The sequence below is a fragment of the Dioscorea cayenensis genome, chromosome 19 (genome assembly GCF_009730915.1).
Source record: "Dioscorea cayenensis subsp. rotundata cultivar TDr96_F1 chromosome 19, TDr96_F1_v2_PseudoChromosome.rev07_lg8_w22 25.fasta, whole genome shotgun sequence".
NCBI lineage: Eukaryota > Viridiplantae > Streptophyta > Magnoliopsida > Dioscoreales > Dioscoreaceae > Dioscorea > Dioscorea cayenensis.
The window spans coordinates 28966944-28980046 of record NC_052489.1 but is presented as its reverse complement, the minus strand read 5'-3'; the positions used below and the strand labels follow the sequence as shown (position 1 = coordinate 28980046).

General features: G+C 32.8%; 2 protein-coding genes across 2 annotated transcripts; both read left to right on the top strand.

The window, feature by feature from the left end:
* The first annotated feature begins 6472 nt into the window (after positions 1-6472).
* On the top strand, positions 6473-10501 carry LOC120250575 (uncharacterized membrane protein At4g09580-like). Its single transcript, XM_039259402.1, has 4 exons — positions 6473-6846; positions 8215-8485; positions 8684-8854; positions 10086-10501. The coding sequence occupies exons 1-4, from the start codon at positions 6584-6586 to the stop codon at positions 10215-10217; spliced, it is 837 nt and encodes a 278-aa protein (XP_039115336.1). The 5' UTR covers positions 6473-6583; the 3' UTR covers positions 10218-10501.
* Positions 10502-10772: 271 nt separating this feature from the next.
* LOC120283614 (30S ribosomal protein S13, chloroplastic) lies at positions 10773-11739 on the top strand. The gene is made up of 3 exons (XM_039290320.1): positions 10773-10949; positions 11030-11257; positions 11353-11739. Exons 1-3 carry the CDS (start codon positions 10824-10826, stop codon positions 11515-11517), a joined length of 519 nt encoding a protein of 172 aa, XP_039146254.1. The 5' UTR covers positions 10773-10823; the 3' UTR covers positions 11518-11739.
* Positions 11740-13103: the final 1364 nt, after the last annotated feature.

The window sequence follows — 13103 nt, the reverse complement described above, 5'->3', positions numbered from 1 at the left end:
ATGTTTGGAATTTCGTGAGGACCAAAGTTTCGTTCCTTTCTTTTTCATTTGGGAATGAGGACAAAAAAAGAAAGACACGAGAGAAAGGAAGGGACACGTGTCACATGGTGGGCCATTCGAAGCACCACCGTTGTAAGTAACCTTTTCAAAAATTAATTGTCATCGTTTCCATAATTTTCCCGCATAAAAATCACATGCTTGTTAATTATTATTTGTTTCTATATCTACATTTTTATGGTTTTTTAAAAAAAACAAAACTTAGAGGCCATTCATTTCAAAATTAGGGGGTGTTTATTTGTAAAAAATAAAAATTAAAGAGTTTTATGAATTCAAAAAAAAATTTGAATTGAAAATAAATGAGGTTTTATAAATTGGCTTACTCCCCTAACATTTCAGTAAAAAAAATATTGAAATGAGTATAATTCAAAATTTACTGTATGACAAATGAACACTAAAAATAAGATAAAGTATATCATTTTCTCCTCACTTCTCCCAAAATCCCCGAAAATAAACATTCCCAAAATAACTTCAGAGATGTATGTAATATTAACTACATGTTTATCCATATTCCCTAAGTTTTTTATAAATAAAAGGCTTCTCCCTATTTATTAAAAGATAAATAAATAAACTCCAACTAAATGTGATTCTTGTTTTCACTCATGATTTGAAATTTTTTTAAATTAATTCATCTCGAGGGGTAGTTTTACCTGGGTGGAGTATATTAAGTATTTAGATATATTTATTATATATAGTAATGTTATTATTAAAATTATTTTATATTATATTAAATAATACTATATCACAAAAATCCACCATTTTCAAGTCAACATACATTTAATCTAGAGCCATTGGTTCCATCGAAAAAGCGTTGATATGTGAATTTTATTGTCCAAGTACAAAACCTGCTTGATATAATGGTGATAACATTTTAATAGTCTCTTATTATGTGTGAGCCCCACCCCTAAATCAAATTCTAGCCATTGCTTTTATCTTTTAATCCTAGCCGTTGGTTTTACTTTTAATCTTAGCATTGATTTTGTTTTTGTTTGGTTTTCAAAACCTGCCAGATCTCCTCGAACCTTTCGGTTTTTAGATCACCTTTTAGGTAAGAGAGAGAGACTTGCCTCATTTCTTTCTCTTCCTTTTTGCGGGTGATGTCGGCAACGAGGACGGGAGAAGGGTTTCATCGTCACGGTTTTCATTTCACTGTTATTGCTGAGGTAAGGTTCCGAGTTATTTTGTTATTGCTCTTTCTTATACTTGTTTGTGACGTGTTACTAGTTAGGGTTAGGGTTTGGTGAGAATTGATTTAATTTTAATTTGAGGATAAAATTTAGAAAGTTCATGTTAGCATAATAGAGATCTCTAATTTATTTCGAAGATCTAGAGATGGAATTTGGAAGAGATCAGAATAGAAAAATTGTAGATCGAGATCTTGTTTAGCTTTCTGCCAAATTTCAGAATTTTTGGAGTAGTATCCTGCAAATTATAAATTTTTAGACGCAGGTGATGCGGACAGGATTTCTGTTCAGCCCTTGAACAGTTTTTGATTATTTTCATAATTGTAAGTTCTGTTTTAGATTTATATTTATATAAGAAAGTTATATAGGACGATGTTATATTTGACTCTGCAAAATTTCAGAATTTTTAGCCATGTAAATTGTGAGATATGATCAGATTTCTATAGGTGTGCTCAATACTAAATCTGCAGAGAACATAAGGATTTCTTAGACAATTTGATGGTCTTGTATATGGAATTTGGAGAAGAGTAGTATAACAAAGTTATATAGTTTGATGTTACCTAAATACCTGCAAAATTTTAGATTTTTTGCATCTGTAGTTTGTGAGATATAGCCCTATTGGTATAAGTGTCTCGGATGATATTTCTGTGCATAGCATGAAGAATTATGGTTATTTTTTATGATCATGAAGATTGAATTGGATAAGGTAAAAAAAATAGGAAAGTTGTTCATTTCTGAGTTATGTGATTGTCAGTAAGATTGTATTACTTTTGAAGTTATATGTTGTGAGATATTTTTATTGGAATAGGCATGTCTGAAACTGTTGGTTTACATAGTTATGATTTTTAATACCGGTGGCTTAAATTCTGTAGGTCTCAAATCATTGTAAGGTTTGGATATGTTTTACATGAAGATGCCTAGTTTTCTCAGAAGTTTAAAATTTTTGATTTGGGTTAGAATTTGCAAAGCTACGCTGATTTTAATCTTAAGGTTTGTAGGGGAATTGGTTATTGGTCTTAACCTTGGTAATTTTGTTACATAGTGTTTGGATTCAAAAGTCGAAGGGAAAGTAAGGGGAGGGAAAGGGAGGGAAAGGAAAGGATGGGTTCAACCCTCGTTTGGATAGACAAATTTTATGGAGGAAAAAGAAAAAAGAGTTCTCTAATAAACCTTGTATGATTACGGAAGGGAAAGGAAAGGAAAAGATATATAATAATATAATTTACCAATTATACCCTTATTATTAAATAAAAATTACTTATTTCTATTTAAACACATGCATTATGAATATCTCGAATAAATTCACACTTTAAGTAGATTTTTTTTAATAAATATTAAAATTATTATTTTGATTTTGATTTTTATATTTTATAATAAAATACAATTGCATTAATGTCTAATCACATAATTTATAAAAGAAAATAAATTATGTGGATATTTGAAGCACAAATAAACTATCGTCTATCATATAACCATATAATATTTGCATAAAGAAGACAAAAATAAAGTCGAAGATAAAAGTGAAACCAAAATATATATTTCCCAAACATCAAATTTTTTTAAATACAAACAAATTATTAGTCATCAGAATCTATAGTTGAAAGAACAACCTACCTTTTGAATAGCACATTATCCTATGTAGCATCACGCATGAACAATTAGTCGTGCCGATGCAAAGTAGCTTCTAACTATTCTTAGAATAGTTTCCCTCTCAATTATACAACACCAAATTACTTAATTAGGATTTAAAGACCAATTCCTTCTACAATTCTATATGGATCATCACAAGATCACTTTATCATATTGTTAATAAACCTATGTTAATATTTTAATTCATAGCATAATAATCATGTTGAATTACATAATTATTAGTTTTTTTTCTCACTCAAAGAAAATTTTAATTTTATTTGTGCTTCGAATAAAATTTGGATAGCAATAGAATTATATTAAGAATAGAATTCTATTAAGATAAATTATTCTAATGTTGAATTGAGAAATAAAAAACACAATATAAACAAATAGATAAAAAAAAATAAGCAAACAAAAAAGAAATACATAAAAACAAATATTGTGATGGGTGTCATGTGAATACTTGATTAAAATAAAATTAGATTGAAAAAAAGTGAAAGAAAAAACTTATGAAGTGGTGTTATGTAATTAATTTTAAAAAAATTAAGGGCAATAAGGTCTTTTAAAAAATTTTAAAATCTTTACGAGGTTCTCCCTCCCCCGGCACCCCAAATCGGGGGGCCAAGAAAAAGGGGGTTTCGGAGGGTTTTGGAGGGTCAGAGTTCCTTTCCCTTCGTTAAATTAAAAATACCAATCCAAACGAGGGAATGACCGACTCTGACCCTCCAAAACCCTCGCTTTACTTTACGTTCCCTCGTCGGCCCTCAATCCAAACATAGCATTAGTGTTTGATTTGTTTTTGCATTCGTGTGAATTTTAGAATTTGTTTACTTGTAATTCTGATGGGTTATTCCCAAATTAGGACTTCTTTAGAAATACTCGATTGATGTAAGAATTCAAAAATCTGGCTGGTAAGTATCCCACATATAAATCATATTATATGTATATACTTTAGTTTTCTGAACATCTGAAAATTTTGAGAAAAATAATGATTTTATTTATTTATTTATATTTTGAATTATTTATTTATTATTATTTTTAGAATTATTTTAAATTATTTTAAAGTTCGAGTTAATGATATTTTATTTTGGATTAGAATTATCTGAAAGGTTTAAATAATTTATTTAAGTTTGGATTACTTAATTTTTGAATTTCAGATATTTATTTACTTTCTGATTAATTACTATTGTGTTTTTTTATTATCTGTTCATGTTTGGATTCAATTAACTGGATTATTTTGATATGATAAAAATGGGATCATGTGACTGCAAATTACTTGCATTTTGCCCAGTATGAATTTTGATAGTTTATTGTTTTGTGAACATGAAATATTTTGACAAAGTACTCGTAGTCCCCAAACTAACTCTGCAATAACCCTGTCACTAGGGGTTAAACACTGACTGTGTCGACATGTACTCTGATATAGAAACTATAGTTTCACACCGCTTTCCGTCGGTGAAGAAAAACGGCCTCTGATAAATCTGGCTCGGGTCACCGAGGGTAAATATATGAGTTCTGTTATTTTGTTTTGGCAATAATTGTTTTGGGGACCTATATGCTTGGTTTTGACATCTAAGTTTATTTGAAATAAATTTGATTTCTGATTTTGATTTTGATAATTTCTGATTTTTGCAAATGATCCCTATAATTTTTTAGTGGGTGCTTACTGAGTTGTCAAACTCATAATCTGTTGTTTATTTTTTTAAGTTCAGGAGTGAATAGTACAACAGACATCTAGTGAGCTAGCGAGAGATTGTGATCTTGATCCTTTATAAGTTTGAGTTGTTGTTCTGTCTGTGTGAGTATGTGTTTTATTTATAGAGCACCATCTTGTACTTGATAGTTGGAATTTTGAACCTTGTGAATTTCAGTTTTTGACTTTTGATTTTACAGCTCTGTTATATTGTATGTTCTGCTTTGGACTAGGTTTCGAGGCTTTGTATGCCTATTTGGTTTAGGCCTTGTAGGTGTGCGGCCGTTTGTCAGCGCACTGAGCCTGGCGAGCCGGGTTCGAGGCATGACCTTATGGATGTGGGTTTAAAATCTAAACTTTGTATCACGAGCGAGGACACATAACCGAATATTTAATTTCCTGGTGTATGTATTTTTTTTATTGTATATATACTTGCCAATTTTATAATGGAATATGTGTAATATGTTTAAAAAAAATTAAATATTATTTTAAAATCCATTGTTTATTTGGTGGGATTTAAAAAGTTGATGTGAATGAAAATTCAGTGGACCCATTTAAGTGGATTTTGAAACACGGCCAATTATAAAATCCAAGATTTAAAATACTCATCACAAGGCATCCGATTGTTTGAAATAGGCATACAACTATAATGCGAGGCATGAAAATATCCATTTTTATTATCATTTTAATTTTTATAAAATTTATTTTATTATTTTTATAAATATTTAATATAATTGTCTATTTTAATTTTAAAATTATAAAAAAATTACAAAATTTTTTTATAACTAAATTTTTAAATGTTTGTTTTAAATTTTATTGTCATTGAGCAATAATTGATAGTGTATACTATATTTAATATAAATATTAAACATATAAAATGAATTAATACAAAAATAATAATAAATTATTAAATTAACTAAATATGTTATTTTATTTTATAATTAATAAAATATAATTGTGTATTTATAATTAATAAAATTTGTAACTATATATCAAATCAATCTTTACAAATTATTCAAACTAAATACAAAATTTTATAATGTAACATTCTAAATACATCTAACCAACAAATAAATTTGATACTCACTACATTCTCAAATATAAGATTTACAAATATATTATAATATGAAATTCATTATATTTTCAACTGCATATAACCAAAAGCCTTGATTTGTATAACATAAGTAATCAAATACAACAGAGATGGTTGAGCTGTATTATAAGTATTTGTATTATACTGTGTTTAATATTAATTGGTCAACATAAAATTATTTGTGATGTACACCTTGATTTGTACAAGTGATGGGCAAAAAATTCAAAATTACGTAGTATTTATTTATTTATTTATTTATTTTCTCTAGGTTTGTTTTGCAATAAAAAAAATTTACAATAATGTTTTATGAGTTTTTCTTTTCTTCTCAATATTCACATGTTACTTTTTTTAAAAAAATTAATAAAAACTATCAATTAATAAATTTTCTTTTGATAGTGTTGTAATTTAACAAATTTTTTTGTGCCATGATTTTTGAAGTACAAAAATTTATTGTAATTTTCATATATAAAATTCTTTGAAACTTAAATTTTGGTTGTGTTGTACTTCAATATTTTACGCTTCAAAAGAATTTTAACTCATTTGCTAATATTATTATTTATGATATATTGTATAGAAAGAAATTTTTATTTTTCAGGGAAAAACTACATCCTAATTCCTAATGCCTTATAAGGACTAAAAATGAACTAGCAGTAAATTAGGGGGTCTGAAAAGTAATTTACCTTGCATTTTTCCAATGAGGCCCAAATATTTTGACAATTTTGTAAGTATTAAGAGTATTATGCGGAAAACCCCCTCCAAAGTATCATTATTTTATTCTACAAGGTCTCTCTCAACACAAGAAAGAAAGGTCCTTGCTTGGCCTGCCATTTTCCTCCCTTTCTCTCCCTCCACCCACCGACCACTCCCAATTCGAAAGCCCCCAAATCCTTCTCTCATGCGCGCTGGTCCTTGCGCAGCTCCATCGAGATGGCGGCGCCGAGGATCGTGGTCGGCCGGGACGAGGAGAACGCTCTGGGCACCGACGAGGACTCGCCTACAAGCAAGAAGACCGCCGGCGCTCGCCTCGATTCCTCGAAGTTTCCTTTGAATCGTTGGGAAACGGCTGCTGCGCTCTCGGTGTTCCTTATCTTCTCAGCTGGCCTCTTTTGCATCTTTCTTACCATGCCCAAGGCCGAGTACGACAAGATCCTCCGCTTCCCCCGCACTATCTCCGATCTTCGCATCCTCAAGTAAGCTGGATCGGGCTATGGGTTTGATTTCGTGGTTTATTTTCGAATTACCAAATTTTTTTGAGGATTTTGTGAATGAACATGAAATGGCTGCAAGCTGTTTTTTTGTTAGATGGAGAGATTGATTGCTTGAAACTCCGCACCGCTTAATTGCATGTTCATAATGTAATCACTTGATTTGGAGTTGCGGTTTCAGTGTTCCACTGGAGTCACCATCTCTTTGCTGAGATCTGTTGAGAGCCTTCAAACCAAAATTATAGCATGTACCCACTAAATCCGTTCTAAAGAGACAGCGCATTAGTATTATTGGTTTTTATAGAGTATTTGATCATTAGCATCAATCTTTTGAAAATCTACCGCTTGATTTTTTAGGCCACTTAATAGCTTGGCGATTTGATTTGTAGTATCATGTATATATGTTTGGATTGGAAAAACTATGATTTTTATGTTTATTAAAATTGTTGTTTGTTGTTTGAGAACCATTTGGGTTATTTTCAGTCTTCATTTTAAAAGTGCATTTAATTTCAATTGGGCTCGCTGTTGTTGACCTGACAATGGTATGGCAATGCACAATAAGGGTGATACTGGCTAGTTGCTGAGATTGGTAGAAGTAGAAGTTTTTGATAATTAGGCTCTATAATCTAAGATGATGGAAAACTTATAGAAGATGTCACAACTACAATTAAGGCAGGTTGAATGGAAGGGAGCTTCTAATGTTTTATGTGACCATAAAATACGTCTTAGATTGAAAAGTAAGTTCTATAAAACAGTAGTCAAGCCAGCAATGATGTACAAGTTAGAATGTTGGGTGGTTAGGACAATACATTAAAAGGATAAGTTTTGCTGAGATGAGAATGTTGAGATGGATGTTTGACACTATTAGGAAGGATTGATTAAGAAATTAATTTATTCAAAATAGATTGTGGGTAGCACCTATTACTGGCAAGTTAAGAGAGAATTGGTTAAGATAGACCTATAGATGCTTCATTAGAAAGTTGAAAGCTTTCCAAGTGGAAGGTCATAGAAAAGGGAGAGTTAGATCTCAAACATGTTTCGCAGAAACTTTGCATAGTAATATGTTTGTGCTTAGTTTATCTAGTTCCTTGGCCTTTGATAGAGAAATGTGGAAGGGAAGAATTTATGTAGCTGACCGCAAATAATTGGACCAAATGGTTTGTTGTTGTTATTATTGTCGTTGCTGTTGGCTAGTTGCTGCACTTCATTTAGTCCCTATAGCCTATATCTCATGTTAATCCTAGTAGCGGGTACTACTCTTGCGATGTTGTTAGCATGACCACTTCCAACACAAGTTGATACTATTTTCTTCATGATTGTGATATTTTTTGATTCTCTAAATCTGTGATGCAGAGATAATATTGCCGTCTATGCACGGGACTACCAAGCAAAGTTTATGCTGGGTTATTGTGCGACATACATCTTCATGCAAACGTTTATGATACCTGGAACCATTTTCATGTCACTGCTAGCTGGAGCACTTTTTGGTGTTGTCAGAGGTATTCTTTTGGTTGTCTTCACTGCCACTTCTGGTGCATCATCCTGCTACTTTCTTTCTAAGTTAATTGGGCGGCCCTTGGCTAATTGGTTGTGGCCTGAAAAGTTGCGATTTTTCCAATCAGAGGTATTAATGTTAGATATTTTCTCCCCAACTTAAATAACTGATTGTGCATGTAGATACCTCTCTGCCCCTGCAGATTTTGCAGTGGCTCCTATACCTTTTGCTATTTCCCAGTTGAAATGTATCACTTTGTTGGTGCTACTATTTTTTTATTATTTTTTTTTCTGAAATTCTAAGATTGTTTTATCCACTTTAATGCAGATAGCAAAGCGGCGAGATAAGTTGTTAAACTACATGCTTTTCTTGAGGATAACTCCGACATTGCCAAACACTTTCATTAATGTGGCATCTCCAATTGTTGACATACCATTTCATGTTTTCTTTCTTGCGACATTGATCGGTCTTATCCCAACTTCCTATATTACTGTCAGGGTAAGTTAACTTTTCATTGATGCACTTACCATTTAGCTGGTGTTATATTTAATACCTTGCCTACTCCACTATATCACTTTTTTTTTTCGCATCTTTATTAATGAACTATTTAGCGAGGTTGATGGCTGCAAGCTTTGGGCCTCTGCTTTGGTGTCTCAACTCTGTTGGTGTAATTTTTCATGAAGTGAAATCCATAATTTTGTTGTTTTTGTTCATTATGTATTCTTCTATGCATCACTTTTAGTTAACATGAAGGTAGGAAGAAAGCATAATTGAATCACGTGTCCATTTGGCATTTGATTAGAGCTGCTTTGCCAATACCTATGGTGTGCTATTTTGAATTGTGTTCTTGTTAGTGCAAAGCAGGTTGGTAGGACTTGGGACAGTTAATTGACAGGTCCATCTTAAGATTATAGATGGAAGAAGCTGCATGGTTACCAGTCTGATATCCACCATAAATGATAGTACCTTGGCATTGAAATAAGAATTTGCTGAGTCAACCCTCCAAAAGCTAAGAAACGTCAATAGTTTAGGAAGGAATATATGGTAGATTGCTACTGTAATTTAATCAAATTGTCATTATACTTAATGATGTTGGTGAGGGAAAACAACATTTGTCTGTTTGGATCGCTATTAAGATATCAGAGGATCATTAAACAGCCAAACCAATGAGAAACGGATGTTTAGTGATTTGCATCACAAATTGCATTGGAAATTACATAATGAGATGTGTGCACCTAACCAAACTATCCGTAATTTAGTGTTGGGGGTGCTTCTGTCTAGAGATGCTCAAGGTTGTTTTTATTTGATGTGGCTTGACAACATTGCAAAAGAATTCAACCTTCAATCTTGTGATCAAGCATTATGCTTGCTGTTAGGTTCTATGGTGAATAAGATTTCATGGTGGACAATCCTCTGCAGAAGAGGAATCTTATATTGGAAAAATATAACATTGAGAAAAACTTCACATTTTTCCTTCAAAATTTTATCACATTCTGAAAAATGAAAGAGAGGTTATGTTACCTACTAGAGATCACGCATTTTCAAGATTTATATAGGTTTAAATGTTTCTCATGGTCCTACAAATCAACTTTGTACTATTACCCTTGCATGATATATCTCCTGCTCCCCTTCTCTGGAGACCACAATTAATTCTTATTTTCATCTTCTAATATAGATTCTACATTGCCTTGTTAGAATAGACATTAATGTATGTATGATTTTTCGTCAGGCTGGACTTGCTCTCGGGGATTTGAAATCAGTCAGAGATCTATATGATTTCAAGACTTTGGTAGTTCTGTTCTTCATCGGATTTGTCTCCATTTCTCCAACAATCCTGAAGAAGAAGCGAACATATGAATGAGTTTTCTATTCAGAGAATGTGTGTGGATGTTGCTTGAGCACAGTATACACTGAGAAGAACAGAAAGACTAGCAAAGTTGTGTCATCAGTCTGATGAGGATAAGCTTTTGCTTTTTTCAAGCCTATATATCCCTGAAGATAGGAGCTAATATTTAACCTTAAATTCATTTAATTATTACCTCAAAATATTTTCCTCTAAATCAAGGATGTAAGAGAATTCTTTGTTATATAGTTTGATGTAATATTGGAATGTTTAACTTTTCCAAATCAACCTGTTTTTGTTCATTGAGAGTGATTTTGAGCTGTATTTTATGTTAAAGTTAGGAGGGTGCACCTTACAAAGCTAACTCATGACTTTTGACGTTAAATATATAAATATCAGAAAACACAGGAGGGTATATGTAAAAACTCCAAACCATTTAAATATTTTATAATTAACACCTCTCTCTCTCTCTCAGCGTTCATGACTTTTGACGTTAAATATATAAATATGAGAAAACACAGGAGGGTATATGTAAAAACTCCAATTCATTTAAATATTTTATAATTAACACCCTATCTCTCGCAGCGCTGAGCATCGAGGTTCTATCCACAGAGAGTGGAAGCAATGGCCCTCTCCATGGCGGCAGCGTTGCCTCTCTCCTCCTCCCTCTCCATCGTCAGCCGAGGCCCAAGCCATTCCGTTCCTCTCTCCACCAATCTCTCCTTCTCCAACCACACCGCCAATTCTAAGGTCCTCGATTCTTGAAACCCCTTTCTCGCGATTCAATTTGGTGTAGATTTTCACTGGTTGTTTGCTTGCTTGCTTTGCAGCGCCAAGGGATGCTGAACATAAGGTGCGTTCGCGTTGGCGGAGTGGAGATTCCCAACAACAAGAGGGTGGAGTTTTCCCTGCAGTACATCCATGGCATTGGTCGCTCCCGCTCCCGCCAGATCCTTTGCGATCTCTCACTCGACAATAAGATCACCAAGGACCTCTCCGATGATGAGCTTATCTCCCTCCGTGAAGAGGTCTCCAAGTATATGATCGAAGGCGACCTCGTAATCCCACCCCTCTTGCGTTCCTCCTCTAAAATTCTCTTTGTAGCTTAGTTTGAGTCATAATGGCGATGATTTCTTGTGGTTTTGATTCACAGAGGAGGTTCAATAGGCTGGCTATCCAGAGGTTGAAGGAGATCCGGTGCTACCGAGGGATCAGGCATGAGATGGGCTTGCCTTGCAGGGGCCAGCGGACGAAGAACAACTGCCGCACGCTCAAGGGCAAGAGGGTCGCCGTTGCCGGCAAGAAGAAGTCTCGCTAAGATGTCAACTATTCCATCAGATAAGTAATGTGTTTTTCTTTATCTTTTGTAACCTCTTTCTTTTGCTATCCTTTGCCATGAACTAGACACCGTTTGGAAATTGAAACCTTTTTCTAGTGTATATTTTATTGATCATGCCATTCCCTTGTAGTTTTATTGGGTGCTGTGTACAAGATGACATTTTTCTCAGTTAGATTTGCATTTGAATGGCTTTGTTAATCAGTTCTTGTCATGATCTTTGAATTGAATTGCCCATGGATGTGTTTGAAGGAATTGGTCCAAGTTGGTTAGAATGATATTTAGGTTTGGGTTTTTATGTTCCATTTGTGATTTTCTGAAGGTGGTACTGTTTTCTCCATTTGTGGTGTGAGGATATGCTCTTTACTGTGAGTATCAAGTTATGAGAATGTTGTTGGTGTTTTTTTCCTTTTCTATTGGTGTAATTGAATTAATATCAGTCAGTGTTGAATCTTGTTTTTCTAATTGATCATGGTCATGTGTTTTTCTATCTTTATGTGATTAACTTCTCTTTCATTGTAGTTTCTCATCTCTCACTTACATCTAACTCTAGTGGTTCATGACAAAGATTATGGAGTAATCAGTGATTAGTTTGGATTTTTGATGTGGTGTCCATTTGTTATTGCTAAACATGGTATTGGTTTCTTTTATTGTGGTATGAGGATAAATTTGTTATTGTGATTATCATTGTTATGAGTGTTGTGTTTTGCCTACTGGTGTAATTGAATTAACTTCACGCATTGTTGAATCTTGTTTTTCTGATTGCTCATGCTCATGTGATTTTCTTTCTTCTCATAATTAATTACTTGTCAGTGTGAGAGTTTATTATTTCTCAATTGCATCATAGGTTCATTACACTAGTGGTTCATAACAAAGGCTATGGAATGATCCAGGGTAGTTCTTAGTTGGGGAAAGAGAATTTGCTTTTCATATATTATATGAACCTTTTCTCTCTCTCCTTTTTTTATTTTTTTTATTTTTTATTTATGTGTGTGTGTGTGTGTGTGTGTGTGTGTTTAGCATTTCAGCTCTCTATACATATTTGATTTTTGCCTTTGCAGATTATTCCTTGAATTGAGGTTGTTCTTTTATGTTTTAAATTTTATGTTTGTGTGAGATCACCTATCTAATCTAAAATTACAATTTTGTTCAGAACCAAATAGACTTAAAATAACTGCCAAGTTAGGTTTACCTCATTGTCATCTGCAAGTAACTTGGAAAATTCAGAGGTAAAATTGAGTATATCTCTGTTTATATGCACAGTTCACTGTCTTTATTTTCAAGATTTTCTTGTCTGCTTTGTTCATTTCTTTCTCAACATAGATGAATCTCTTTTTCTTCTTTCTTCCTTCCCACTTCTACTTTGTGTATTTGGTCTTTCTATCTCTTATTTGTCAAAAATAAGTTCTTTGACTGCTGATCTACAGGGTTCCAAACTAATTAATTGTTTTCAATGAAGGCATTGATATTTGTAGCAAGATATATATTGATATGGGTCGGAAGTGGTAAGGATTTTTTTGTTCATGTTTTCCCATATTAATTTAAAATATATTAACTTACATTTGTAT

Bases quoted from the DNA above. Each gene is read 5' to 3' on its own strand.
- LOC120250575 (XM_039259402.1), top strand. From the start codon at position 6,584: ATGGCGGCGCCGAGGATCGTGGTCGGCCGGGACGAGGAGAACGCTCTG. The intron at 6,847-8,214 runs GTAAGCTGGATC...TCTGTGATGCAG, and splicing joins TCCGATCTTCGCATCCTCAA to AGATAATATTGCCGTCTATG. The intron at 8,855-10,085 runs GTAAGTTAACTT...ATTTTTCGTCAG, and splicing joins CTTCCTATATTACTGTCAGG to GCTGGACTTGCTCTCGGGGA.
- LOC120283614 (XM_039290320.1), top strand. From the start codon at position 10,824: ATGGCCCTCTCCATGGCGGCAGCGTTGCCTCTCTCCTCCTCCCTCTCC. The intron at 10,950-11,029 runs GTCCTCGATTCT...CTTGCTTTGCAG, and splicing joins ACCACACCGCCAATTCTAAG to CGCCAAGGGATGCTGAACAT. The intron at 11,258-11,352 runs GTAATCCCACCC...TTTGATTCACAG, and splicing joins ATATGATCGAAGGCGACCTC to AGGAGGTTCAATAGGCTGGC.